Source organism: Nipponia nippon, unplaced genomic scaffold (genome assembly GCF_047370975.1).
Source record: "Nipponia nippon isolate SJK-2023a ecotype South Korea unplaced genomic scaffold, ASM4737097v1 scaffold_3, whole genome shotgun sequence".
Taxonomy (NCBI): Eukaryota; Metazoa; Chordata; class Aves; order Pelecaniformes; family Threskiornithidae; genus Nipponia; species Nipponia nippon.
In genome coordinates, this window is record NW_028262347.1 from 12531785 (window position 1) to 12559761 (window position 27977).

The 27977-nt window shown below is 38.4% G+C and overlaps 1 protein-coding gene across 1 annotated transcript; it reads left to right on the forward strand.

Annotated features, from left to right (window-relative positions):
• The first annotated feature begins 1398 nt into the window (after nucleotides 1–1398).
• Nucleotides 1399–27432, forward strand: GNAT3 (G protein subunit alpha transducin 3). The gene is made up of 8 exons (XM_009462910.2): nucleotides 1399–1516; nucleotides 8168–8210; nucleotides 13538–13679; nucleotides 17134–17291; nucleotides 21226–21354; nucleotides 25483–25612; nucleotides 25819–25972; nucleotides 27242–27432. Exons 1-8 carry the CDS (start codon nucleotides 1399–1401, stop codon nucleotides 27430–27432), a joined length of 1065 nt encoding a protein of 354 aa, XP_009461185.1.
• The last annotated feature ends 545 nt before the right edge of the window (nucleotides 27433–27977 follow it).

Genomic DNA, 27977 nt, shown 5'->3' on the forward strand with positions numbered 1-27977 from the left:
CTTTATTCCTCTCACTGCCATCTTCCCCATCCAGTACCAGTTGCCTTCCTGTAACATTTGGAGTCCACCTACTTCTGCTGTGGGAAAGTTGCTTTTCTATAGGACAGAATGAGTTAAATGCTTTGCCTCTAGCCCTCTTCCTCATTTATCCTCTGACCTCAAATATGTCTAACATCACTCAAACTGACCTGTATGCTCATATTTCCCTTCAACATTATTTCCAGGCTAAAGCTTATAAGCCAGTCAGAGTGCTGTTGACTATTACTAGTCAATGATTTTAAAATTGTAATATCATTTTTATGTTTGCATGTTTTATATAATTGAAATACTTTATAAAGTGAATACACATAATATTACAATTAATTACAGTATTGCACAATAATAACATTTATTTTATTGAAATTCTTAATCTGAAGAGAAGGAGACAAAAAGAAAGTATTTTGGATCCTTTAGTCCTGACAGTAATTCTACTCTTACCCACTACCACAGTATTACAGTAGAGTATTCTCAGTATACTGCTGACACCACATGCCAAGTAATATTTCCACCGTATTGCACAAAATACTTCTATATTACTATTGTACTATGAAGAAACTGAGATGAAATTATTGCATCAGTGCGGAGAATCTGACCTGTGTCCTTCCTTACACAAAAAGGTTGTGGTGCTTTCAGCCAAAACTGATAACTGCTAATAACGTCATAGAAAAATGGAAAAGACTATGGCATTTATCAAGGAACGGCTGCACAAAAGTATCCCAAAGATGTTACAAATTGCAGTAAATTACCCATTACCATTACAAGAAAATAAATGCACTTGCCATAATATGAAAATGCAGCAAACATTCTGCATGTTAATCAATAATTCAAAGCAAAATATGTCTTAACTATATAAATCCAAATCCTGTCATTTTTACATAAAGAATACATATATTTAGAGATATGACCACTGAAAAAGTTGAAAAACAAATTATGTGAATGCTTCAAAAACATATAAACCTCTTTTTCTTCAGGGCACCCACACTAACTCACAAGCTGAAAAATTTTTCCTTGAGCTGAGTTATTCTCAATTTTATTGATTCAAGATATTCTGCACATTTTTTTGAAGCATGTGAAGCTAGAACCTGTCTGAAGAAGGACAGAGATCTATCCAGACCTTGGTTTTGCTCTTGAATGGTTAATTTTAATTCTATGACATCATAACAGTATTTTTATGTCCCTATGTAAATCCTTGACTGTAGCATCTCCAGATCATGTGACAGAACATGAAGACTGAACACAGAGGTTGAATGGGATTCTTAAATTTTCTTGAAGCACAGGCTGTTGTCCTTCTGAATTAAAGCAACTAGTCTGATAAGAAGCAAATCAGCTGGACAAACAGAGGATTTTTAACACCTCAAGATGGGCAGTGGAGCCAGTTCTGAGAGCAAGGAGTCGGCCAGGAGATCCAGGGAGCTGGAAAAGAAACTCCAAGCAGATGCACAGAGGGAAGCCAGGACAGTCAAACTACTGCTGTTGGGTAAATAGAATGGAAATTGTTCATAATGTTTTTCCACTGAGGGCTTATTTTGTTCTGGAATTACATTTCAGTATGGTGAACTTCCCAACTCTCACTATTTTATTTGAAGAAGGCAATCCTGTAATACATGCACAAAAGGCTTTCTAGTTGTGAACACTCATGAAGCAACAAATTAAGTCACAAGGAACAGGCTGGAAATGGCCATGTCACTGCATGTATTCAATTTTAAATACTATAAATCCTTGACTTTAAAAAGATTGAGAAATTACACAGAATGTAGCACAGACTTATCTTTTTTTTTTTTTTTCCCATGGATCTATATGCATTCATTTGCAGGATTAAGTGACATAACTGGTTACATAGAAAATCCATAGGTGTCACAAGGTATTGATATTGTTTATTTTCCAAACTGTTGCACTTCATTTTTTACAGAAGCAGAAAGTGACTTAAAAGGGCTTTTTTCAATGTATAAAAATGATGCTGTGGAGAGTGGAATGGAAGGTAATGAAATGAGATGAATACAGATGAATATTCTTACAGCCTACTACTTCTAATCCACACTATGATCAATTTATTAACAGCCAGCGGGTGTAATGGCAAAAAAAAAAATATTTCTTTCTTGATACAGCTTTATTCTTCTCTCTTTTTTTCCACGGTACTGCGTAGCCTACAAGAAATATCCAAAAGCACAATAACACTGCCACCATCTTAATATTTTTTTTTCTAGCAGTATGATGCCTGCTATGACAGTTTACATTGGTTTCATCAAATGAATAGAAAAACAGCCTTTGATCATTAAAATGTTTCTATTTTTTCTCCATTGTAACCACAATCCTTACAAATGTTTTTAAACTGACATTTATTCAGACTTAGCTAGATCCCTTCGATAAAGTAAATCGGCTTAACTCTGTTGTTTTGTATCTTATGCAAAAAGCCTATTTATACCTGCTGAGAATCTAACTATTATTATTAATACAGAAATAAGAGAAAAACACAACCATGCAGGTTTCTCAAATAATAATAGCAAAGTAGCAGTTTGATACACTTTATGTACCATCAGTATTCAGATTGCGGTTTACAAAGCTTTTCAGTCCAGTGGAGAGTATGAAAATTTTCTGTGCCACATTAATATAAAATATTGCCCCTACTGAGACAAGCTTGAGTTCGTCAAAAAACAGAATAATATTTTCATTTAAATTTTCATAAAGTTTCAATACTTTCTATATACTCTTACAAAAAGGAATTGGCCTATCAAGTTAGAACCAGGGTCCATCTACTCCAGCATCCCGTCTCTGACCCTATCCAACACTGATACATGAGGAAGAGGTAAGAAATCCTTTAAGAGGAATTTATAGGATAAAGATGTATTTATAAGATAAAGAGGCATTTATAAGATAAGTAGTTTCATGATATATTTTGATCTTCAAGCCTTCATGTCTTGGCAGTGTTGGAGGCTGTCTTACACTAGGACACAAACTAAATCACTCCTCCCAGAACACATGTATGTATTTAGTATTAAGAACATGAGTTTTTAATGTTTCCCAATGTATACAAGCAGTCTTTTTCTGACACTATTAATATCACATTCTCAAGATAACTTTAGTAAAATACTTTGAGATTATTTGCAAGCTATGTGAAAAAGACTTCTAGTTCATTCACTTCAAATCTGAACATATTTCAGTTCCATCGACTATACAAGCACTCTTTTCATGAGGCAAGATGATCATCAGAATCTGAAATACTTTTGCTGAAGTCTTCTTTACTGTATATTTCTATAATATCTTCCTTTATTCATGTCACACATGGTAAAGATTCAAATTTGTCAGTGGGTAATGTTTTGGAAGATTTTTTCTCCTGGGAACTATTATGAAAAATCACAGGAAACCAAGGACTTGGTAAAAAACATGTTGGGGAAAAAAAATATAGACTTAACAGCTTGAATTTTCTTGTTCTTAAAAAAGCAAGAGGTGAATAAAACATGAGTCTGTTTTGAGCCTATTACACAGCTAGAGTGAAAGTGTCTCTTGAACACCTGGAATCACAGCTGCTGAAGCAACGGGTATAAGGGGCAGCACATAGCCCCTTCCACAGTCAACCAGTGAAATGGCCAGATAGGAGAGGATTAAATCTGCCACATTCAGATCTGGGCCTGTTATCTTTCCATACCTCTGAGATGATCTCAGAAATGATTCAAATTTTACACTTCATGAATCAAGGGCAGCTCCATTCAAGCCAACCAGCCTAGTCCTACCCTAGTCCAGGGTTTCTCTTCACTCAGAATATGTTGCCTCTATTATGGACCAAATGTCACCACTGTTTCTTTTGCAGTAGGCAGATTGGTAGAAAATACTCAGAAAAAAATGGATATGTATATCATAAGTTTTTCAGTGTGATCATTATGCTCTTACCCTTAAGCTGTAAAAAAAAAAAAAAAAGTATTCTGACCACTTCCTGAGAGGATTATTTAATATCTGTGTCCTCCAATAGGTCCTTTTACAAAAATGAAATCATATTCAGAAACCAGACACCACATTTATTTATGTTAAGTTCCAGGACCTGGGCAAACACATTGTCTGTGTTGAAGTGATAATTTACAGTTTATATGACATGCACATAAAATCAGCACATACAAGCTGAGGAAGATGGAAAATGATGACACTTTCTGCCGTTCTTCGCAAATTGTCCAGGAGCCAGGAGGACTACCTCCTCTGTGCCACGTGTTCCTGTTGTTAAGGCCATCCCACCCTGCCACCTTGGCCACAAACATAGCCTCTACATATTTCTACTTCCAAAAACTCAGATTGTTTTATGAGTCTGGAACAAACTCCAAGGTGAAAGTTTTATTTCCTTTGTACCAGGGCCATATCTTACCTACCACATCACATGCAGTTTATATGCTTTGTAGGAAGCCAGCTTGCAATCTATTTGTGTGCAAAGTACAGCACACATTTGAAACCCAGCCAAAACAGCTGATGCTCACAGTGATGTTTCACAGAAATAGGAACTTAGCTTCAGTTTAAATATCATTAAACTTTGAACTTATTTCTTTTCAAAGTATAACTCTATGGCCTCATTGTCTACAGTTTTCAGTGACAGGACAAAACTCACCCTCATTTGAGTTGGTCATCCTTAGCTTTTTATTGAGAATTACTCACTTTTAGGGCATGACTCACTCAATTTAATTTAAACATCTGCTCTAGGGTGACAAAAATTGAAGCTGTTTGTTTGTTTGTTTGTTTTAGTTTTAGTAGCAAATATTTTTCTCCACTGACTATAAGAGGTCTCTGATAAGTAGCCTGAAAGTAGAAGTTTATAGTGTAGACATTTAAAACCAGTTAAATGAATCAGTTACTGTAGTACTGAAGTCAGGTTTAAGTTCCTGTTATTAACACCTGCACTGGAAGGAAAGACTCTGAGCACAAAGATGTCCCAATAATGCTATTGACTGGAATACACTGATTTTCTTTTTTTGGGGGTGGGGCAGCATTTAGGGACCTTATTCCCTCAAGAAAGAGGGTTAGATCTTAGATCTTTTCTTTAGTTTCTTTCTCCCATGGAGAAAGTTTGTTCAGTTTGGTAAAAGGACCAGAAAGATACAATTTCAACCCTAGTTCACAGTTTCCAGAGCTCTGAATGGCACAGACAAGGCTTAGGCAGAGGTGTGAAACCTTTTCTGATTTTAATTTGAAGATTTTTTTTTCCTGCTTTTTGCTGTTTTATGTCATTGTCAGTGGCTTTTGTGACAGGTTTCAAACAAAATATTCAGGCAGTACTTTTTTAAATTTTCTTACCTTTACTTGTGGAAACTTTCCTAAACCAAACCTTTACTTCCACATAAATAATAACTGTAAAGAAAAAATAGCTCTTGTTTTGAGTCACAAAAGCAGCTTAATATATAAAAAGAACCTTTTTCAACAGCTCAGCAGATGCTAACCTTGAAAAGGGCTCATATGCTCTCCAGTTTCCACAACTACTCAAACAAATTCTGCTTGGAAAACCAGTGATGTCAAGTTACAGCTGGGGTCCTGGGTTCTGTTTTCCCTTGAATTTGAGAGATTCTCACTGGCTTTCAAGCCACCTCCAATTTTTTCTCTATTTCTGCTCTGTCTATATGCCTTGGTGGCCTGCAGGGAAGAGGTCAGGTGGTCCCAGAGCAGTGGGGCAGTTCATGTCAGGCTGCTGGGGGATGGCTCCTCTGTGGCTCGGTGCCTGCAGCCACGCCAACAGAACTTCTTGAGTTTCCTCTGCAGCCCCAGTGTGCCCAGAAACATAATGGGCTTGGGATGTGGTGGGGTACAGTTTGAAATATCCAAAACAAGAAGAGAGGCAGGTTACAGTCTGCCAGACTGCTGGGTGTACAGCACCACGCTGAAGGTGGATGTGGCATGCCCAGGGCATGGTGAAAGTGATCTCTGGGAAGAAGTATGGGAGCAAACTTCCATCAACCTTACTGGCAGTGGAGACATCTTTCAGCTCCCAGGAGCAGGGCCAAAGTTTCAGGTACTGACTGAGATTTCTGTGCCTTTATTTTCTGTGCCTTTATCCATCTCAAGGAAACCTGGCATCCAAATAGAGGTAGAGAAATCAGAGGTAAATTTGAAAAAGCGAGATCTTAAACATGTGAAATGCAAAATACAGGCTATGGCATATTATCCCTGGTCCCTATTAGGCTGAGCTCTAAATCTTCACAGTGACAGAGAGTTTTTCAAAAGGCAATTAAACTTTCCAAGCTTCAGGACAGGACTAAGTTTGGCCTAAGTTCTTGTCCTCTATTTAGAAAATCTGGGCTCGATTGTAGTTGAGCTTTTCACTGCCTCCTAAAGGGAAGCTGCCTTCAGATCCCCATGCAGACACGTAAGGCCTATCATGATGCACTCTTGCTGCTGTTTCTGCGAGCGGAAGGCTACTGCGGTGGGTGGAACACAGCCCTGTCCTTGCTCTCCCATCCCAGGCGCTTGGCCAGAGGAGAAGGCTGCACAGGAGGTGGAAGGAAGAAAGGAAGCAGGTGTAAAGCAAATTGTTTCTGACCCATTTCCTGGGGTGCAAATGCTGCTACAACTAACACGGTACTCCAGAGTGAAGCTAAAGTCTGAGAGTCATCTGTTGTTCAGACAAAGGCATTACTGGATCATAAATTAAAGATGAGTAGAGGTAGAAAAATGCACCCAAAAGACATAAATTATGCCTCCCACTCTATTTTAACTTTGCCTTAGATCTGGAAGAGAGATTCATTTGTATATTGTGCTTCCCGGCATCTTTCCATGAGGTGAATGTACGAATTCTCAGCACAGCCTGCTCTCTTCCCTACAAAAAGGGTAGGAAACGCCACCTTGCTGACAGGGCTTTACCAAGTTCTTCAGAAGGGCATTGAAGGAATAATAGATGATCTATGGCAAATTTGCATTTTTTCCAAACTGTGGCAGATGGCAGCATCAGCCCATTTTGCATAGGCTTGTTTTTCTCTCGCACTTTCTGCCGTTCACATCATGGGTTTTAGAAAATGCTTTGCGTATGGTTGGCTGTCTGTTGTGATTCATTTGAGTAAATTAATCCCTGTCATTTAAATGTTATTAGCTTTACAAAATCTGTTTGGAAAGTCTGTAATCAGTTTGTTCCATTCACTGAGATGCCCTCAGTTAAAATAGCTATGCCCCAGATTTCCTCTTTTGTCAAAAGTATTTGACACCATCCAGTGAGGTAAATGATAATCTGCAAAAAGAAAAGCAGTGAGGAATCCTGTCCCATGGATTCGCAGTCAAAATTAAATCCTCTCTCCAGGTGCTTTCAAAATCTGGCTCTTGTTTGGCAGTTCTTGCCAAGCCTCACCACTGATGATAGTCACTCGCACTGATTTCCAATAGAGAAGGTTTGCATTGTGATTACTCACTTTGACTGAGATAAGAAGGGCAAATTAACTGTACAAAATCTGACCAAATCTATGCCCTAGTTCTGCAACTGCTTGTGCAAGCAAATGCCTGTACCTCCCCGCCAGCTATGGGGATTTCCTGCAGAATCGTTCCCAAGCTGGATCTGTTGCATTGCTCTGGTTTCCCACTTCCAGGCACACTACTTCATAGTAGACCACGGGGCAGGGGAAGTGGCAGAACACCAGTGTCAAGACATTTGCTCATGTGCTGCCAGCATATCATGAGCTAGACCACATGAATGTCTCCACGCTCTGTTTTTCCAGTTGCTCAAAGGAGCTGGTTGAAGATCATGGAACTGGATGGTTTGGCTTACAAAAGGTCATGATACACATTAAATGAGCAGCTACAAACCACATAATGAAGGGCCAGTGTCAGAAGCTGCAGTTTGTTCATGTCTTTCTGCCCATGTGCTGGGGATGAAATCAAAATATGACCCATATTCTATTTCCTTGATAATTAAAAAGTCTGTATTTTTCTCTTAATTGAATGAATGTTCCTTTCTTTTCAAATGTCCCTTTCCTTTTAAGAATCAATACTTTTACCAATATTTCATTCTTTTTAAGTCTGAATGGGCACTAGTGAGGGCTATAGTTAGTACAATGGGGATCTAAAACAGCTGTATGTCTCTTCATAGATACAAAATTCTGTGTTGCAGAGAGTTATTTTTAATACTTGCTACTTATTCATGTATCAATCACATCTTCTCAACATTCCCCTTCTGCAGGTGCTGGAGAGTCAGGAAAGAGCACGATTGTAAAGCAAATGAAGTAAGTATATGAATATTCATATCAGCTGTTGAATCTGATATTTGTAGTATAAGCTATCTAGCTAATGTCTTATTACAATATTTATGCTTATTTGAATAAAATGCAAAGAAACATCATTCAAATCAAGTTCTCATTCAACCACATAAAGAAAAATACAAAATGACTATGACACACAGCTGGATTGGTAATCAAATCTGTCTGATCAAATCATGCACTGGTCCAGCTCCTGAGTGAGGACCAGGGGAGCTTCTTCATCGGCTTTGGTAGGAGTTACAGTACTGTACTGAGAACATGAATGCATAAGACAACCAGCCGTGGCAGATCCACCTAGCCTAGTATCCTGTCTCCTGCAGTAGCTAATGAAGGATGTTTCTGGAAGATCGTCAAACCAGATAAGCAAACACACAGTAATGCGCTGGATACCTTGATAGTATCTGATGATCTGTGACTCAGGCACCATCCTGAACCAGAGTTGGTATCACTGTGTTTAATAGCCCTCAGTTAATTCATGCTCACGTTTCTCCTGAAACTTTTTTGAACAAAAGTAAACTATATAACATCACCAATATTCTACAAGTCAGTCCACACTTTAATTACATATGATGTGAATCATCTCCCTTTGTTCAATTTTAATTTAGTCCCTACTAATTTCATTTGATTTCACTGTACTGCAAGAGAAAATATTGAAGTATTCACATTGTATAATATGCAAAGTTTTGTTGTTGTTTGTTGTGGTTTTTTTTTCCCCCAAACTGTGCTCTGTAGATCGTTCTTGGTCTCCACAGACTTATTCCAGCTCTTGCCAGAGGTCAGAAAGATTGTTCTCAGGTCTCCCACAGGCCAGGTGAGAACATATTTAGTCACCAGCCTACACAGTGAGCAGCTGCTACCCATCATCTAGCATGGGTAGGGATGGTCATGAGAACTGCTTTTAGCAAGGAAAGTATCACCCCAAAAAGTTTTCACACAGTAATCAAGCTGGGAAAAAACAAGCTCAAATGCAGAAATCCCTGTTCAAATTTGGACCGAGTATCTGGTTAGGAAGATCTTGTGACTGCACCATAAATCTACTACAAGAATACTTGTAGATGTTTGTCCAAAGTGCACATGGTGCCACACAGATTGAACTCAGTAGCTTTATTTCCCCAGGCTTCAGAGGAAGGTCAAATTTGTGTGTGTGTGTGTGTCCATTTACAATTTACTATCGCAATATTTTCACATATAGCAAAACAGGCTAAAACTAAATTCATTCATGTTATTCTTTTAAGGGTAGCCAAAATACTAATCATGTATCTGGTTTAAATAGATAATCCACGTGAGTTCGAGAGATCATGTTTACACAGGCAGCAAAACTCCTCCTTCACTGTGTAACCTGCTAAAATATTGCTGTTGTATCTAGCCTTATTTTCATAGACAGTGTCCAGGACTGCCTCCTAGACCTGTCTAAATACAGAAAAAAATTACACAGGAATTGCAACTGTTTAGACGTGACCCCACGTCGTAAGCACCAATCGCTTCCTTTGTAAAATTCAAGCAGACTGTTTTATGAAATCAGTAATACTATTCGGAATTTAAGTTCTCCTAACTATCTCATATCTTTACCAATGCATTTTAAAGAGTGAAGTAAAAGATGTTACATCATAAGAGCAATTTTCTACTACACAAACAGGTCATTTTGTAATAAGACAGATTCAGAATCATCCATCAAATACTTTGCTAACTTTTTTGTTCCAGTTAAATGATGGATAATTTTATTTCTGTTTTGAGTTCCAGTTAGGAGACCCTCCCTATTCAGCAAACCATTGAAATGTATTGTGATGAAAGCTTCCCCAAGTAGAGGCAGATTAAAGATATTCTTCTGAATTGACCGCTTTAAGAAGGCTGAAAACCCTTAACAGCATCAAGGAGGGGGCAAAAAGCTGCAAAGCTGAGAGTTATCTTTAAAACCCTGTGCATTTATGAGCCGTCAAGCTGATCACAAATATGAATTATTTTACAAGAAAACTGTTCATGAAAATTATCATTTTTCATATAAAATGTCATCTTTCTGCCACAACTACGGACTTTTTTTTAAAAAAGGGAAATTTTTCAGCAAAAAGAAAATTTCCGTTATTAATTTTTTTAATGAAGCATAACATTTTCTAGAGAAGACTGATAGCTGCTTACAAAAGAAATAATTTTGCTGAAAATACAATTTTCCACCAAAATCAGGGTAATTTTACTCCTATTAATATAATTTTCTAATTCATAAACCTCATTCTTCCTAGACTGAATATTTTAACCAAAGTTAAATCCTTCGACTAAGCTTTGCACAATTTTTTCTGATGCTTAAAATATAGATATGCTGCAAGGCCCTAAAGAGGCCAGGATGGTTAAGAGGGATAACTAAAAAGGAAAAAAAAAATAAGCTTCTCTGGAGCTCTGTGCTTCTGACTAGATCATTTCCAATGTGTAATCGAACCTTTTTAAAATCAAGTTGGGTATTTCTGTGCTGTGCCCTAAGTTAGCAGTACAAACCTACTATAAATAATTCAGCAAATGAAAAGGAGGAAACAAAATATTTTGTAACTCATCATTCTTATTGAGACTGAATCAACTCCACCTATCTGGTGAGAAGCCCTCCTTGCATGAAAAAAAAACAAGAGACTAACTTTTTTCCTCCAACAGAAACATAATTTAGATATTATGACTGGTAGCCTAACACCTCATGCCTTCAGCATCCTGCATTTATTTTTTAAAGGTTGTTTATTTTTTCAAGGAGGATCAGGGAACAAAATTTTCCATTTGCTAAAATGCCCCTTCTGGCCATACAAGATGTCAGCCTGTTTTACAATCCTTCCTTAAGAATGACAGATCTTTAATAAAAGCAGCAAAATTCACTACTGATTTAACAGGCTGGCTAACGTACCTTCTGCCAGAGGACATAAATAAATTATTTAAAAAAAAAAAAACAAAAAACAAAAAACACACAGCAAAAACCATGAAAAGCCTCAAGCAAAACCAAGTTTTCTTTCTGTAATTACAGAATCTAATTTTATTTCAGAATCTTATATTTTCTTCCTCTCTTTGTTCTTCAAAGGGAAAGCATGAAAACAACATAGAAAATAGCAATTTGTGGACTGTTAGGGTCTTTCCTTCTGTCTCATCCCAGGTTTTTGCAGCCACGGGCAAAACATCCATCTTCTCTAGAAATCCTGTTACGGACACCGCTGTGAGACACACCAAGTTCATGTACTTCATGGAGTCTGAGTTTCTATGTATTTCATAGAATTATAGAATACCTGGTTGGAAGGGACTTCAGGGATCATCTGGTCCAACCTTCCCAGCACAATCTAGACGAGATGGCCCAGCACCATGTCCAGATGAGTCTTAAACATGTTCAGCATAGCGGAGTCAACCAGTTCCCTGGGGAGATGATTCCAATGATTGACTGTTCTCATTGTGAAAAATTTACCTCTCCTGTCCAATTGGAATCTCCATGGGAGTAACTTGTACCCGTTACCCCTTGTCCTCATCATGTGAAAATTTCATTCCATTATTTATAGAAAAGCTGCTGCTTTCACAGATATTAAGGGCAAGAATGAGAAGAATATGCTTAAGTACCAGTGCAAGGTTCAACATTGATGGCAACTGAAATTAAAGCTGTTAAAGGTGACCTGGACCATTAAGGGAGGGCACCTAAACCAGGGGGGAGCTCTGGACTCCGTGGCAGTTAACACACAGGACGTTGCTCAGGCCATCCCCAAGCAGCAATCCAGGCTATCCAGTGCACTACCATGGAGCTACATTAGACTCCAGCAAGTGAATAAGCCTCCCCTCTGAACAAGTCTTATTATTTCATTCAAATCACTGTGTTCACACAGGGATGCATGGATATTTCAGAGGATGGCAAAAAAAGGTTCAGTAGTATACCAGACTGCATAACACAGCTCCCCTTTTTCTTTCTCCCAAGTTCAATAGGTTTCCTTTGAATCTTGCAGATTTGCTTGAATTCATGCTGGAAACAGCATTCAAAAAAACAAAGCTTCAAAACAGAGTTTATAGATTTGTCTGGTCTAGAAGTGATTGGGGAAACCTTTAGAGAACCCTTTTTATCTCCAGGTGCTACTCCTACAGACACAAGAATGCGACTTTTGAATTTTCTGACAACCATAAATCAGAGAGATGTTAAGAGACATTCAGTTGTGATCTGGGTTTTTTGTGTGTGTGTGTAAGTGAATTATTTTCTGACAGGGCTGACTTCTCCCCTTGAAAGGAAAGTCTCCCCAAGACACACGCCTATACTCATTTTGGGCTAACCTGTCAGATCCTTTCACATCACCCCTTTCTGCTTGTATAGCTCTGTTCAGACTATACTTCTGGCAAGAGAGAGGGAAAGAAGAACAAATCCCAAACCCCAGAAATTATTTATTTAATAACATGTCCTTCATCTCTGAACAACTGAGGTGAGGCAGAATAAAACCTTGGTTCCAGCAGCAGCCAAAGCAGTTTGGTATCTGTTCAGTGAGGGTACGCTACACCGAAACGGGCGAAGTTTTCATCCCTTTTCACAGCTCATGGAAAAAGATGTCTCTGAGTCATGATATAATCTGCACGCTGATCTTGGAGAACTTTAACCAGATGCCATTCTCCAGCCAAGGAGGATTATGAAATTATAATTACGTTAATTGAATTTAACTGCTAAGGTTCTTTGTCCTCTGGCATACAGGCCAAATCCTCTGGAGTAATATGTATGTCCTCAAAGCCTGTAGATAATAATGGTAACTCCTCTCAATAACTAGAAATTGCACCTGCTGTACAAAGAAATATTAAAGATTTTTTGTTTCTTTGAGGAAGTACATCACAGTGTAGAAATATTTTTTGCAATAATTTTTCTACTCTAGGTAAGATTCTGGATAAAAATGAGAATGATTAAACAAGCAATGTGACAGCCCACAACTAACATTCTAGATTCCAATAATAAAAGATTTGGGATCTAAGTACAGCTATGCATCTTGCACTGTATCCGCAGGAATGGGCTTGGGTCTTGTTCTGGATTCATACATTATCTTATATTGACCAACAAGGCAAAAAACCAATACCTGTTCACTCAGACTGGGAAGTCAATACCTAGCCTCTTAAATTTAACCTCACATAGTTGTAGAAACTAAGTTGTTTACCTGTTCCAGCAGAACCGGCAGATCAACCATTGACAAATGCTTTTCCAAGGGCCAGATGGATTCAGTTCTTTCTCAGGCTGACCACAAAAGCATCTGATCCAACTTTTCATTGCTTTCTTTTTTTTTAATGCATCCCGTAAAACGTTTTGTTTTCTATTTTTGCACCAGGATCATCCATAAAGAGGGTTTCACCTACCAAGAATGCATGGAGTTCAGACCTGTCATTTACAGTAACACAGTGCAGTCTATCCTGTCTATCGTGAAAGCAATGACTAAGTTAGGAATCAGTTATGAAAACCCAGCTAGAATTGTGAGTATGACACCCTTTCTCTTGACATAGGCGTTAGAATATTTTTTTTTTTAATATAATAGTAGAGACTAGTAGAACAAAGTGGGTTCAGTATTTGCTTTATGACAGTGGAAACTAAGTACTGCTTGAGTTATATGTGACAAGATGTCCCTAATTATTTTTATTTTCTCAAGACTGATGCCTGAGGCCTAACCTTTGCATAAACTGCCATTTTGTTTATTACAAAAGAAATGTTCAACTTGCAAAGACATAAGAAAGAATAAAAAAGAACCTTTTCTTAGCTGCTTAGTCATTTATTGCTATTGGGAAATGTAATAAATATTTCCCTTTTATGAACAAACCTTGGGGCTCAGCCATGTAAGGAAGGGTCATCTAGACATGCTGGGAATATTTCAGTTTGGCATTGCTCCTGAGCAGAGACCTCCCCATTGTACGGGTGCAGCACTGGCCCATTGGCACTGCAGAAAAGTGGAGTCTGACCTTCCTGACACGGTTAGCAATCCTATGCGTAAGTGCACACAGAAAAAGTCACAGTAGAGAAGACCTGCTATCTTCTGGCAATCACGCTGAATTTTCAGGGAGAGAAGTAAAGGAAAAACACATACTTTTCTTCTCAGTGCAATTTAGCCTATTGCCTGTAATTCAGACCTTGCTGAGAATTTCTCAAAGGCCTGTCAGAATATCAGCTTGTTCCAGTTTTGGCAAATTCTGCCTGTTCCCTAGGGGTTTATCTTAGAGGGAATTACATCCACTTATCTCAAAGAGCTTTGCTTCTTCCAGAAGTCTACATTTCATTACAATGACATGTGCTACTTTGACCCAAAAATGGTAAACAAATGCTTCAGAGGTTACTGAAGCTCATACAGTCATTTGACAAAATAGAAACTAAATGTTTTCTTCCTGTATTCTTTTAAGGGTCCATGAATGCAAGTCATTCAAATAAATGTAACAGTGCCCAAAAGCAGCACACAGAAAACAGGCCAGTGTGAATGTGCTGCAACTTGGCCTGTCTGCTCAATTGTGATAGACGTGTACCACATGAGGACCCAGCTACCAGTCTACATGGCCTAAGACAGCTGAACCTTGCAGCACCTAGCCACAAGTCCTGGCTCAGCCTCTAATACCCACTTCGTGGTCCAGACTCTGTTTGCCATCTGTAATTTAGATATGTTCTGCCTGTGCCCCGGTACTTCAGCCTCTTTTTTCAGCCCTGCTAACCTTTCTGAGAGGTTTATACATGTTCACTCCTCTTCTATCAATCATCTACGCCAGTTTCCTAGACATTATTTTCAAGAGATTTCACAGCCTCGGGAATTGGGCATTGAAAATTTTTGTTAAATAGCCCAGTTCATTTCTTAGCATTATATATAACCAAATGCAGAAAATACAGCTTTTGTAAGTTTATCATTTATAGCACAGTATAGGCAGAATAGGCCTCTAGGAATACAGTTGGATGTACAAAATTTTTGCAGTGCCTGACTTCTTTTCCCCCAGAACCACATAAAAGCAACCGGGATGCAAGTTTTAAAGAAAATAGAAATTTTGGTCACATTTATTTGAATCACCACTAAACATTTCCCATTTCTTCCAAAAACAAACTTAGCTTACATTTTCTGTAAAATCATAAGCCATTTATAAGCTTGAGTTGTTTTGATATAAGCTTTGATTTCAGCTGGACTTTGTTCTTGCTGCGTTCTGGTCCAGATTTAGCTGCTTAAAGTTATTTAGCCCAAAGACTGGGCTTATCTTGGGCTCAAAAGCAATGGGTTTATCCATGTTCCAGGACTGCCTGCAAATATCTCTTAATGGTCCTGAAAATGCCTCAGCACATAATTTTGAACAACATCTGTTCTGGGGAGAGAGGTATTTTTTTCTTCCTAAAGTGCCATTGCAATCTATTTTTAATATGAAAATCATCTGAAGTCTGTCTAAATGCCAGAGAGAAACAAAACATTATATAAATCAGGGTTATGATAAACTCAATCTGCCGTTATCTTCCTGTTTTATGTAACCATCAAAATCCACAGGTGCCGCCTTTTGCATAATAATCAGTGAACATTTACTGTACACCTGGAGGGTCTGAGCTCAAGGCTTCTCGTTGTAAGCTATTCAACCAACAAATCCAACCTTGTAGGTTAGCTATAATCATTAAATGATATGTGGCATCTTGAAGAATAGAACATTTGAACTCTTATCTTGAAGCTGAGCAAGTGTGCGCCCTGGAGAGCAGCCCTGGAGACAAATGAGGGGCACACACGAGAAAGCATGACTCAGTTCTGCTGGTCGCAGCACTGAGCAAGAGGATGGGGGTGTAAATGGAGCCCACGTTGGTTAACGTAGAAGGGCAATTGTATGGCTGTCCTCCTTCCTCTTTCAAATGAAGGCAATTCTCTAGTGGGTATTTCCCCCTTTTTTTTCTTTTTCTCCCTGGTAACTCAATTTCTGCAACATTTTAGAAAACCTGCACTGTTTTCTTTTTGATGTCTCTGACTTTTACAAAGTTTCCATAAACTTCAATTTCTATTGAAACATAAAGATATACTACATTCCTAAAATAAATATGTTACAAATTATTGTGAAGATGTTTTCTATTTTTGAATAAAACATACTCGCTGCCAAAACAGTGTCTCTCAGGATCCATTTATACTTTTGCAACTATTGACTGCAAGTCACTTCAGTTGTCTACTTATACGGCTAGGAAGGAATTATATGCTATAATTATCCACTGCTGTGACAGTGTATCAAATGACCCTATTTTAATCATGTTCTTTATTTACAGTACATTCCTAAGCTGTTAACCACTGAAAAGAAATATTTTTAATGCAATAGATCACTTGAAGTCTTTCTGGATTGACTGCAAAAGGGAGAAATTACAGAATAATACATTTAAAATACTTGGGATTTTATTCAATTACAGGTTTCTTCTTCCCCAAATAAAAAAACATATGGGAAATGCACTCACTAGTTATATTCATTTTGTCACACTTCTCACTGTGGCCTAAAGCTAGAAAATTTTTCTTCCAAATACATTAAAAAATATGTTTAGCTATATAGTTCTGCTTTGATGTCGTTATAAAATGTTTAAGCTTTAAATATCCTTTTTAATTTAGTTTTTGATATGCCACCATTCTCTCTTACAATAAAAGCCTTCCTTCCAAGTTGGACGTTTTGTGAACATCCATGGTAAGATGAAACTGAGCCCTTATATGAACAAAAAAAAAACAATAAAAAGAGGAAAACTCTGTGTATTGCAATTTAAGTCTAACCTTGGCACTAACTAAAGGGAAGTGAGCTTGTAAAAGGATGCCTACCTACACAGGCGAGCACAGCTACCTGGAAAAATTGGTGAAAATGAGAAATTTTGCCCCTGCAACTCATTGTAAACTAAGCACGACTTCAAGGCGGTGGAGGGGCACAGTATGCTTGCACAATATTTACCGAAATTTCTCTTTAGGAAGATGAAAGGAAGCTGTGTGCCATGGCAACAACTCTGGAGGATGGCGACATGTCTTCTGAATTGGTTGAACTCATCAAACAACTGTGGAGCGATGGTGGGACCCAGGCCTGCTTCGCAAGGGCAGCGGAGTACCAGCTCAATGACTCGGCTGCCTAGTAGGTGACACACAGCTGGCCATTACCGTAACGGACAGCGCAGGAAGGCTTGCAACAAGAACCCTTCCTCATGCAGAATAGCCTACGAAAATTATTGCTCATTAACCTGAAAAAGAATGAGGTTTTTTGCTAATGTTTATAATATATTAGAAATGTTTCACTGAGGGAAACACGTGAAAACAAGGAAAAAATTGTTTCTGTGAGATTGTTTAAACTGTAAAAAAAAGTCTGTTCTCTCTCTAGGTAATTCTAAGATTGACAAAATGAGGGAAAAGATGAATTGAAACAGCTTAGGTTTTACCTGGAGTTGTACTTCGAATGTATAAATTTCAAGCTGCTAAACATAAGTCTGGAGAAAGCTATAAAAAGTTTCCTCTAAACTAATCTGGCTGCATGGGTGGCTGTTCCCTGGGCCGTTACCGTCTCAGCATCCAGCTGGTCTTGGCCAGTGGTGCTGCAGCCACTCTCCAGCCTGACAGCCCTGGTTCCCTTTCTGCGGCCTGGGAGGTGGCAGGCACATAAGCAGGAGACTCGGGCTGCTCAGCTCCGACTCCATGAAGGGTCAGCATTCCGCTGGGGCACATCTCCTAGTTTAGATACAGTCAGTAAGCTTAGACTTTTCAGGAGTCCTTGGTTTGGTTGCTTCCACAGCTGTTCTTGCAGGCTTGAGTGGTCCTGCTCTGCTGCTTTGTCCGTAAGGTCATACAAGACCCAGAAGGGAGGTGTCACCTGGGCTGGAGTTTTCCTAGAGTGCATAATTCTGACTCTAGACCTGGGGCAGAGGGTTGTTCCAGCTGAGGTCCGTCTTCCAAGATCTGCAGCTGGAGGTTTCCCCGCTCCTTCAGCTCCTCCTACAGGCTGAGGGCACCTGCAGAGGTGTTGGGTGTCCCTTCTACAGGGAAGGCATGATTCAAGTCTGGGCCAGGAGCCAGGCAAACCAAAGGCAGTAATAGCTCACTCACTAATTGCAGATAGTAGAAGAGATATGCATGAAATATTAAAAATTCTTCATGTCTTTATATCTTCAAAATAAGAATGAAGACCTTTCTGCAAGATACCTAAACAAAGAAAATATTGCCTGTGTTGATTTGTGCCTGATTTGGCAGTATCTTATGGCAGCCCTGTATTTCTATAGGAATAGTACGGAGAAATCTTTTGTTTCCTAACATATCCTTTCTGACAGGCCACACTGCAGTTCCCAGTACTAAAAGCCTGTAACAAGTCAGTCATCATATTTAAAAGGAAAAAGAATTCTTGAAATTTAAAAAACCGAACAACCAAGCAAACAACCCTAATGCAGAAAAAAAAATTATTACCTGTTTACCAGCTAACATTCTAGTGTTTTCACTATACTTGGCATATTCGGTTTTGTTGCCTAAAATGAAGATAGGACGGTCTAAAGTAATTCCCTCTCAGTGTTAAGGGCTGTGTCCTGTTTAAACCTGCAGTGGGTTTCAGTATTTAAGGGAGCTAGTACAGGCTGTAAAGGAGCCAATAATCACTATTTATTGCTAGAGTTACATTAAAAACAACAGTGGCATATTTTTCATCTGCTTGAACATATCCAAAAATCCTGCTAATCCTCTGTGTTCATCTGTCGGTACCTGATACTTCTGAAAATCTAGCCTTTGGCTCTGAACCATTAAAATGAACTTAATTTTTGCCCTTGCTGCTGGGCTTCTAATGATCATTTCAAAACCAGCTAGAGTCAATCAACCATCTAATGCTACCTTTCAATTTCTTTTAAAACCAAAACCCTGTTTCTCACTCCTGTGATTCAGCTCCTACACAGAGTATTGATTTATACTGTGTAAACTCTGACTTTCTGAGGTTATTCTCTGAGTCTTTTCATTATTAATTCATGCTAACATATTTGATCACTGCCTTTCCTCTGTGTGTTTTAATTGAAAAAAAATGAGATCTTCTGAATAATAGAAAATACCCGGTATGTTAAATTTGGCTGGAATTTCTTCCTTAGACTCACCTGGAATTAATCCTGTTTTAAGATGGAGTGATGGGTAAGGAAGGGGCAAAACCAGGATTCTAAATTGTGACCTTAAATGTCATTGTACAGCTACCAGTCATACACGGTGCTTCTTGCTTGCTCAGTCATTTGCCTCTCAGGGTAGGATTTGTGTCACCTAATTCAAGCCAAGGAAAGATCAGTCATTTAGACTAACCTACTAGTTTGCGTTCCCTCTTTTGCCAGTGGAGAGCCGGCCTGCAGAGTATCCCCTGGGAGCTGCCTACAGCTCTGGGAAGAATCTGAAGATGCCTCTCTTGCTCCATTAACTAGATAATTAACTTGGTCTAATTTTTTATGCAATTATAATTGTCTGTGTTGAATTGAATTTAGGTATTTGTGACTAAGAACTATCAGATCTTTATAATGAATTTTATATACAAGTGTTTATTTTAGTGCTTACATGCTTTATAAATTGCAAAAGGTCTTTTGCTTCTGCCTTCCACAAAGGTGAGCTGAGATGAGTTTGCCTCAGGCCCTACTCAGAGAACCAGAGCTATAATGCATTTTTTTAAAAACAGATTGTTTCCTGGACCCAAATAATGGGCAAACATTGAATTACTCAGATCAATTTCAGCACTCCTTGCCAAGCAGATTCAGTCTATTCAACTTAAAATAAGAAAATCCTGTTTCCAAGCATTACTTGCAAAAATCTCCATATGGAAGATTCTAGCTTTTTAAAAAAATATTTTATTTTATCTTATTTTATTTTATTTTATTTTATTTTATTTTATTTTATTTTATTTTATTTTATTACTTACAGATGTATTAAATATTGCAGACAAGGATGATGAGCTGTGAAGTTTGTTTTGGTAGTTGTCTGGTTAAACTGAACAGCAGAACTTCGTGCCGGGCAGACTTTGTGTTAGAGAAGAAAAAAAAAGGCGTGAAGCCTAATAAACATTAGAGAGACCATGTTTTGTTTGTCAGAGACAAGAGGCTACAAATGGAAAGGTGCCAACTGGGACACCAAAAGCTTGAAAATGCTTCAACTATTGTATGTGGCTTCTTGCTTTTGGCTTTGTTCTGTATTTGAGTATTAGTAGTTAAAAGGTAGGAAGCTACCCAGACATCACCTCTTCTCTTCCTTTTGTCAATTCATAACTTCTTTACACAGGTTCGCAGACCAGCCAGTAGGATTCATAGGCTCTGTCCAGCCATTTCAAGAAAGCTGCATGCCCCTGGAAAAGACAGGAGAAGGGCTGGTGACAGGACAAGAACAAGCTTCAAAGATCTGGTTTGGCTTCTGCTTTCATGCAGATTTTGCCTCTGTATGCCAGACATAAAACCAGACAACCCACTCTTTGCCAGGGGGCTGTGAGAATACTAACCTAGGGGGTCCTCAGCTTCATTGAAACTTCTGGTTTTGATGACAAAATATATATTTTTTTTAAATTACCATGTACCTTGCATGTGTCTGCAGGCAAAACAGCCCCTAAATGTGAATTCCTCCAAAATATTGCACCCTCCCTTTCACTTAGGAAGGAAGATACTGTTACAACAGGTCTGATAGGCTGCAATAACTTCCAGTAAATCTGCTTCTGAAAGATGCTTGCGGTTCTTGCCCTGTGGTGGCAATTCCCACTTGCTGAAAGCAAATGGACAAAACCCTTTTCCTGACAAGGTGTTTTTTTAGCATCCCTGAGGAAAATAAGGATTTTGTTGAACTGAAATTCTCAGAAAGATGTTTATTATATGCAACTAAATTACACTTCTATATACAAGGAAAAAAAAAAAGAAAAAAAAGAAAGGCTCTGGATTGTGGATATAGGTGGTATAAAAAACAATAGTATTGTACTCAAATGTGTACGTTACATAAAATTTTTAAAAGCAGCTCAATATGAAGTGATTATGTAATGTTCATTTCACCTTTTGAATTCACCAGTCACCATTTCTTTTTACTCTCCTTAGTTACCTCAACGCTTTGGATAGGTTAGCAATGCCAGACTATGTGCCCAGTGAGCAAGATGTTTTGCGCTCCCGAGTGAAAACAACTGGGATTATAGAGACTCAGTTTTCTTTCAAGGATTTGAACTTCAGGTACGAAAGCCATATTTGACAGTTTTCTGTGGTTTTATCTTTCTTAAGTATTTTTTTTTCAAAGGTATTGACCTATTATAATATTGGTAATCCCATTGTGATATCTTTGAATCCACTCTTATTTAGTATTTTGAAACAGCCAAAAAAGCAAGATATTTTAGTACCAGTGCTCCAACTTTAAGCATATAATGGATCATTAAGAGACCTCAGAATATCAGGTTCTAAAAGGACATTTTTACATAAGTGTCTAAAAAGCATTATTTGTATCCTGCCATTTGAATAATTGTTTGTGACATTTATGAAATTTGCCTACCTAAATGTCCTTAACAGCATGCAAAACATTTGATGACTGCTAATTTGCATGCACTCTCAACCTTTCACTCTCTTCTTTTGAGAACAGAAATAACTGCTCTTAACACTGGAATGCATTACAGTTGGCAAAAAGATAATAATTTCTGTCCCATGGGAAATTTCAGTATTAGCATGCATGCCTTCATGCTCATTTAAGACAAAAAGCAAAATGTTCAGAAAAAGATCTTGAAAATAATGTCTCTGAGAAATTTGACTGAAAATAATGGACACTTTCAGATACTCAAGATTTTGTTATGCTTGGTGAATCAATTAAAAACATCTAATTCCACATGAAAATGTATTTGAATGAATTATGATAGTTTCAGTGTTCTACAATGCTTTTCTCTACGGACTGAATTCCATTTAATTCTTAATTTAAAGGCTGAGGTGCATATTGAGGAATGTAGTCTAGACAAGAAACTGTCTGTAGAGATAGATAGAAATATAAAGCACCAGGACTGTAACTTTTACATTTTTCATTGGGCTTCTTTTTTTTTCATGTGGCAATTAAATGTCCCCCAAACCATCTATGCTACCACACATGCTTTTACACAATGGAGTTTACATATACAAAATAAGATCCTGAAGTAGAGGCCCTACAAATAAATTATTATCACCTATTAATACACTGACCACTCATAAAAATTCAGCACTTATGCACAAATGTTACGGTGCAATGTCATAGACATCATCTTTTTCTCTGATTAGCATATTTCCAGACAGCTTTGTACATTGGAAATCTGAGCACCTTCAGTTACAACCACAGTTTATGTAAGAAATAAAACCAAAAACAGGGTGGAGAAAGAAATCATCAGAATGCAAACCCTTTTTGACATGAATGCTACCAGTCCTGAGATTAGAATACCAGAACTGGTGTCCAGGTACAACCAAAATGCAACACAACTGAGAATTAAGTTACCTGAGTGTCTGTAAACAAGACGAAGGCTCCTAATGCCACCACAAACACAAAAAATCACTGTGCTTAGCCTTTCTGCTATGCATCACGGTAGTGTTATGTGAATAAATTCATTGGTGGTTTTAGGCACTTAAGTAGTATGAGGTAAAAACTCTACAAAATAGCCTGAGGGTTTTGAGCTGCCAGAGGGATGCAGAGCAGCTATAAATCCATCTTAACTAGCCAGTTACTGCTACTTTGCATTGCCAGAGCAGCGCAAAACAGCTGGGGGATCCTGATGACTCTGCACTTAGTTTGATAAGTACCATAGAAACATCTATAAAGAGAGGAACACTTCCACATTCAGAGAGAGTTTTGGTTGATGTACTTAGATGAGGCTTGGGGTCACAAGCTATACATGGATAAAAAGAAAACATGAACAGATGCCTCATTCACTAAACACTTGTCCCTCTTCTGAACTGAATGAGGCAGAAAACATTTTGTATCTGTGCAGTAAAAGCATAAATCCCAGTACTGCTCCAGGGAACAGAATTACAGTTGCACAGAAAACATCTCTTGTTATTTTCTATCTTCTTAGTGGTTACCTTGCTGGTTTAGTGTAATTTAGCTTTCTTGTGCTCTTCAATTTATTTCACTAATGTTGACTTTGATTTCCAGAGCTCAGAACATACTTAAATATTTTTAAAAGAAGGTCTGATCTTCACAGGTCCTCTCCTGTTGTCGTTTCCATTTACGTGCTAGGAAGAGTTTGACTGAAATCAGGCAAGCTTTATTTTAGTCTTCAGGTCTCACTATATGTACCATTAGGACAAATGAATATACAGCTAGTCCCATATCTGCAGCTAAGTTTTCTTAGGCTGTCTTGGTAAAAGCAAAAGATCACCTCAGAAATACATTTTCTACCACTCACAGAGGGACTTCATTTTTACATGTGCGTATGTTAAGTTCTGGGCTGACACGAGAAGAGCTAAGCAAACTAAGGTTAGTACAACAAAAACTGCCCATAAGCATTGCCTCTGGCCTTGATCTTGTCCTGTTTTAACTGACTTCTCATGAATATTCACAGGACCATATGCTAAAAGCCTGCAGGAACTGAATACGGATTCATATGATTATATATGCTTGTGAAACTTTACTGCAGACTAAATTTTGAAGCTTCCCCCCCCCCCCCCAATCCTGATTTCAGAGTTACATACCACAAATCAAGGAAGACATGTAATGGCAGGTGACTTTTGGGCACTAAGCATAGCCAAAAGTCGAGATGCTTTATTCATACCGACCTCACTCTTCAGTAGGCGTACCGAAGTGAAGATATGCTGGGAAGAATGCCATTACTGTTATCAAAATCTTGCTCCACAACAGCTTCCTGATTTCCTCATAATTCACATTTATAGACACCCAATGATTGGACAAAGAGATTAAATGTACTAGAAAAAAACTAATTTTCTCTCATTACTCCTCAGCCGCAGAAACAGTTCATCAGGAGCATTGGGAAGGGTTTCATTTCTTCTAAGCAGGATGAAAAATGATAAACAATAACCTTTATTTCCATCAGCTGCATCGCTGATGGTGAAGAAAACAGAGGATCAATATACTGCAAAAAATGGTGTCTCAGTAACAAATTATTCTTGCTCTCTTTATTACTGACATGATTTTTTCATACTGAATTCCAGTATTGAGTTGTGTTTAATTTTCAGATACTGCAGGAGATACATCCAGAGAGTAAGATATAATGCATTTTCTTGAAGGAAGGGATAATGCAACAGGGGATTAGGTTTTACAGTTTTAAGTTCAACAACAGGCAGCACAGGGAAAAGTCATCATGCACACAAGGAAACAGAAAAAGTAAGGGTAGGATAAATTTCTTTTACATGTTTTTTCTCCTTTCCAATGCACTTGAAAAATGTTCAAGTTTGGCACCTTTTATGTCAGAAAAACAGTGAAAAGAAAGCCCTATCCCTTATCACTGAGGAACTGCAAATATAAGAGGGAATTTTGAGTGCCAGTGCTAAGCAGAACAATGGTAGCTTTGATGACAGCTCCATCTCAGTTGGGCCCTAACTAGGGCCCTAACTAGGTCCCAGCTAGATATGCAGTTAGGTTAACAGGTTGGACTCGATGATCTCAGAGGTCTTTTCCAACCTTAACGATTCTATGATTCTATGCTCAGTTGGCTTTGGACCCCATACAGAGAGTCCATAAAAAGTTCCTACAACTCTAACCCAAAGGTAGTAATTTCTGGCAAAGACTGAAGGAAATTAATGCAGAGGAGGACAGCCCTGCATTGTCCTCTCTACAAATGAAGGGATCCCTGCTCCCCATGAACTGCTCCTTAAACAGCAACTAATGAGATTAATGGGGCAGCGACCCCACACACACAGATGTATGCTGCAGGTTACACAGCTGAACATGCCAACTTCCAGTCGTATGCCTTATTGATCTATGTGTCAGTTCACTACAGGCAAAATGATGAAGTAACAAATGGCTGTGGATTTGAGGGTCTTTTGTCAATGTTTCTTGTATGAACCCTGTCCTGAATAAATCCTTGCCTGCAGGGCTCAGTCCTGCACTGAGCTCTTATGCAGACCCCCACTTCCTCAACACGGAGTGCCACCTGAGACTGCTGAATGTATTCCCTATATGCAGGTATTTAAGCCTTTACGTTTCATTTTATGCCCACTACAAAGCTGTAAGTAATACATAGTACTCCTTGACCTGTTGGGATAGAAACAGACCAATGTTTGGAAAAGCTGGATATTTCATTGCCATTCATCTCCAGTTGCACTCTGCACATTAACAGTATGACTACATCATTATTAGCTAGTGCTTTACATTGTACATATGTTATTTTTTCTGCAAAGGATGTTTGATGTGGGTGGACAGCGATCAGAGAGAAAAAAGTGGATTCATTGCTTTGAGGGAGTTACTTGCATCATATTCTGTGCTGCACTCAGTGCCTATGACATGGTTCTGGTGGAAGATAAAGAAGTGGTGAGTCAGAAGAGACAAACAACCCTTTTTGCTGCTAAGTTTTAATGTACTCTTTGATGGCATATCAGAACTATTCCTGTTCCCTGATAACCATTTAAAGGCTATTATGCTGTACTGGTTCTTGCCAGTAAAGAACATTACAGTAAAAATGACATATGGGGATGAGATTTGTCAGTCTCTCGTGTTTACCTTTTGCATCTCAACAGAACAGGATGCATGAAAGCCTTCAGCTGTTCAACAGCATCTGCAACCACAAGTGCTTTGCAGCCACTTCCATTGTGCTGTTTCTAAACAAAAAAGACCTCTTTCAAGAGAAAATAACAAAAGTTCACCTGAATATCTGCTTTCCTGAGTATAATGGTAAGTTTGGGGTTTTCAGAAGAAAATACATTCAGATGATTAGTGTAGGCCATGCATTAAAGACTGAGACTTTGACTCGGGTCACCTATATATATAACCATTTAAATACTAAGCACCTTATCTAAGCATCTAGCCTTTCTCTTAAAAGAATGGTATCCAGAATCCAATTCATCTCACCTACCTATGATGCTTATCCTTTGGTGGTGTCGTCTCTTTCTGGAGATGCTTATTTCTCTCCATTGGCAGTAGAGGAAGCTGAGAGAACTAGAAGTTTCAGATGGCTGAAGTGTGGTGTGATGAACCCAGCCAATATTTCAGTACAAGTCAGTGGCTTATCACTCACACACACCATAACTGAATCCAAGTTTTTTGTCCCTATTTTGAAAACTCATTCCATGAAGGAAGCCTGCCTCTTTTTTGTATGTCACAGTAGTGTCTACTGGAAATAAAAAACAGCAGCTGTTCCCAGCTGATACAAAAGAATATATGAGGCTATGTCAGAAAGTGCCAGAGAAAAACCAAAATCTGATGGTATTTTATTATTTATCTAATGTATTTGGGATAGGGAGTGTCCAGAATGAAACATACTTAAAGCAATATTATTATTAGAAGATGGGTTCTGTGCACTTCCTGAAAACCATCTCCCTTGCGCCCTTTCTCAGGACACATCAACACAGCAACCCAAAATTCCTCAGTGCTTCACTGGGATAATCAAACATTATGTACTAGACTCAGTGAAGCTACACCACTTTACACTGCCTGAGGCTTCAGACAGGATGGGAGCCAGCAAGGGCTCTCAGCAGCACCCTGCCTCCAGGAGTCTCATTGGGCAGAAAAGCCGCATGAATTATGACTGAATACATAAGCATCTGAATTTTACTCTTTTTCTTTCTTCATTTCTTCATCTCATCATTTTTGTACTTCCCACCAATTTTGTCTATCTACCCTATTCCCTTTGAATTTATGCTCTTTCCTTTTCTCTTCTGTTTCTCTTACTTTCTGCTCCCTCTCTAAGGTCCTTAACTGTTTCACACTGACTTACTCAAGAACATTTCACTTCAGAACTAAGGACTTTGGTTAGGCATTGAAATTCAAATTTAGGTGGGCAGTTTAGGTACAAAATTTTCATACCTAATGCATGAACTTAATTCCCTTTAGAAAAAAAAGAAAGAAAGAAAAAAACAAAAAAAGAATTCTTGTTTCTTAGCAGCTGTGGGGAAGTACCACTTGAAATGTGTCTTCTCTTTCTTTTACTGTTCTCTCCACTAGGACTAAATACATTTGAAGATGCTGGAAATTACATCAAGAAACAATTCCTAGACTTGAACACAAGGAAAGCAGATAAAGAGATATATTCTCACCTGACATGTGCCACAGACACCCAGAATGTCAAGTTTGTATTTGATGCAGTCACAGACATAATAATCAAAGAAAATCTGAAAGACTGTGGGCTTTTCTAGCCATTCATTCCCTTGCTCATAGCCTGACTTCATCTCAGTCCACTTTGCTCTCTTCATCCTGTGCGCTGACTGAAACAAAACACTCTAGGGAAGAAATAATATCAATTAGGCTTTCATTAGCTGTCAGTTGTAGCCTTGGGTATAGCCTGAGCATTGCAGACCAACACTGACTTTCTGTAGGTCACAAGAAGGTTCAGAAAAATGTTCCTGCTCCACAGAGATGCCAGCTGCTGATAAATCCTACTGGAATCAAAGGGAACTTCCTATTTTAACCAATATGATTTGAAGGTAATGAGCACTTCTCTGGAAACTGGGGACACCTCAGTATCCTGTGTTTCCTAGTGATGGGAGAAAAAAGGATAATATATAACAGATAACTTACTTTTATTTATATTTGAAGCCTTAAGAAAGCTATAGCATTAAACAGTATCAATAGACCATTTCCGTTCAGTACTCTTCTGGTTTCATCTTACATACACAACTAAAAATAACATACCATTAATTCAACAAAGGCAAACCCCCCAGACTTAACTGGTGTATGACAA

What these genes read in the sequence shown, in the direction of transcription:
- GNAT3 (XM_009462910.2), top strand. Translation starts at nt 1,399, where the DNA reads ATGGGCAGTGGAGCCAGTTCTGAGAGCAAGGAGTCGGCCAGGAGATCC. An exon ending in TTCAAGGATTTGAACTTCAG is followed by an intron (nt 21,355 to 25,482) that starts GTACGAAAGCCA and finishes TTTTCTGCAAAG; the next exon opens with GATGTTTGATGTGGGTGGAC. An exon ending in TGGTGGAAGATAAAGAAGTG is followed by an intron (nt 25,613 to 25,818) that starts GTGAGTCAGAAG and finishes GCATCTCAACAG; the next exon opens with AACAGGATGCATGAAAGCCT.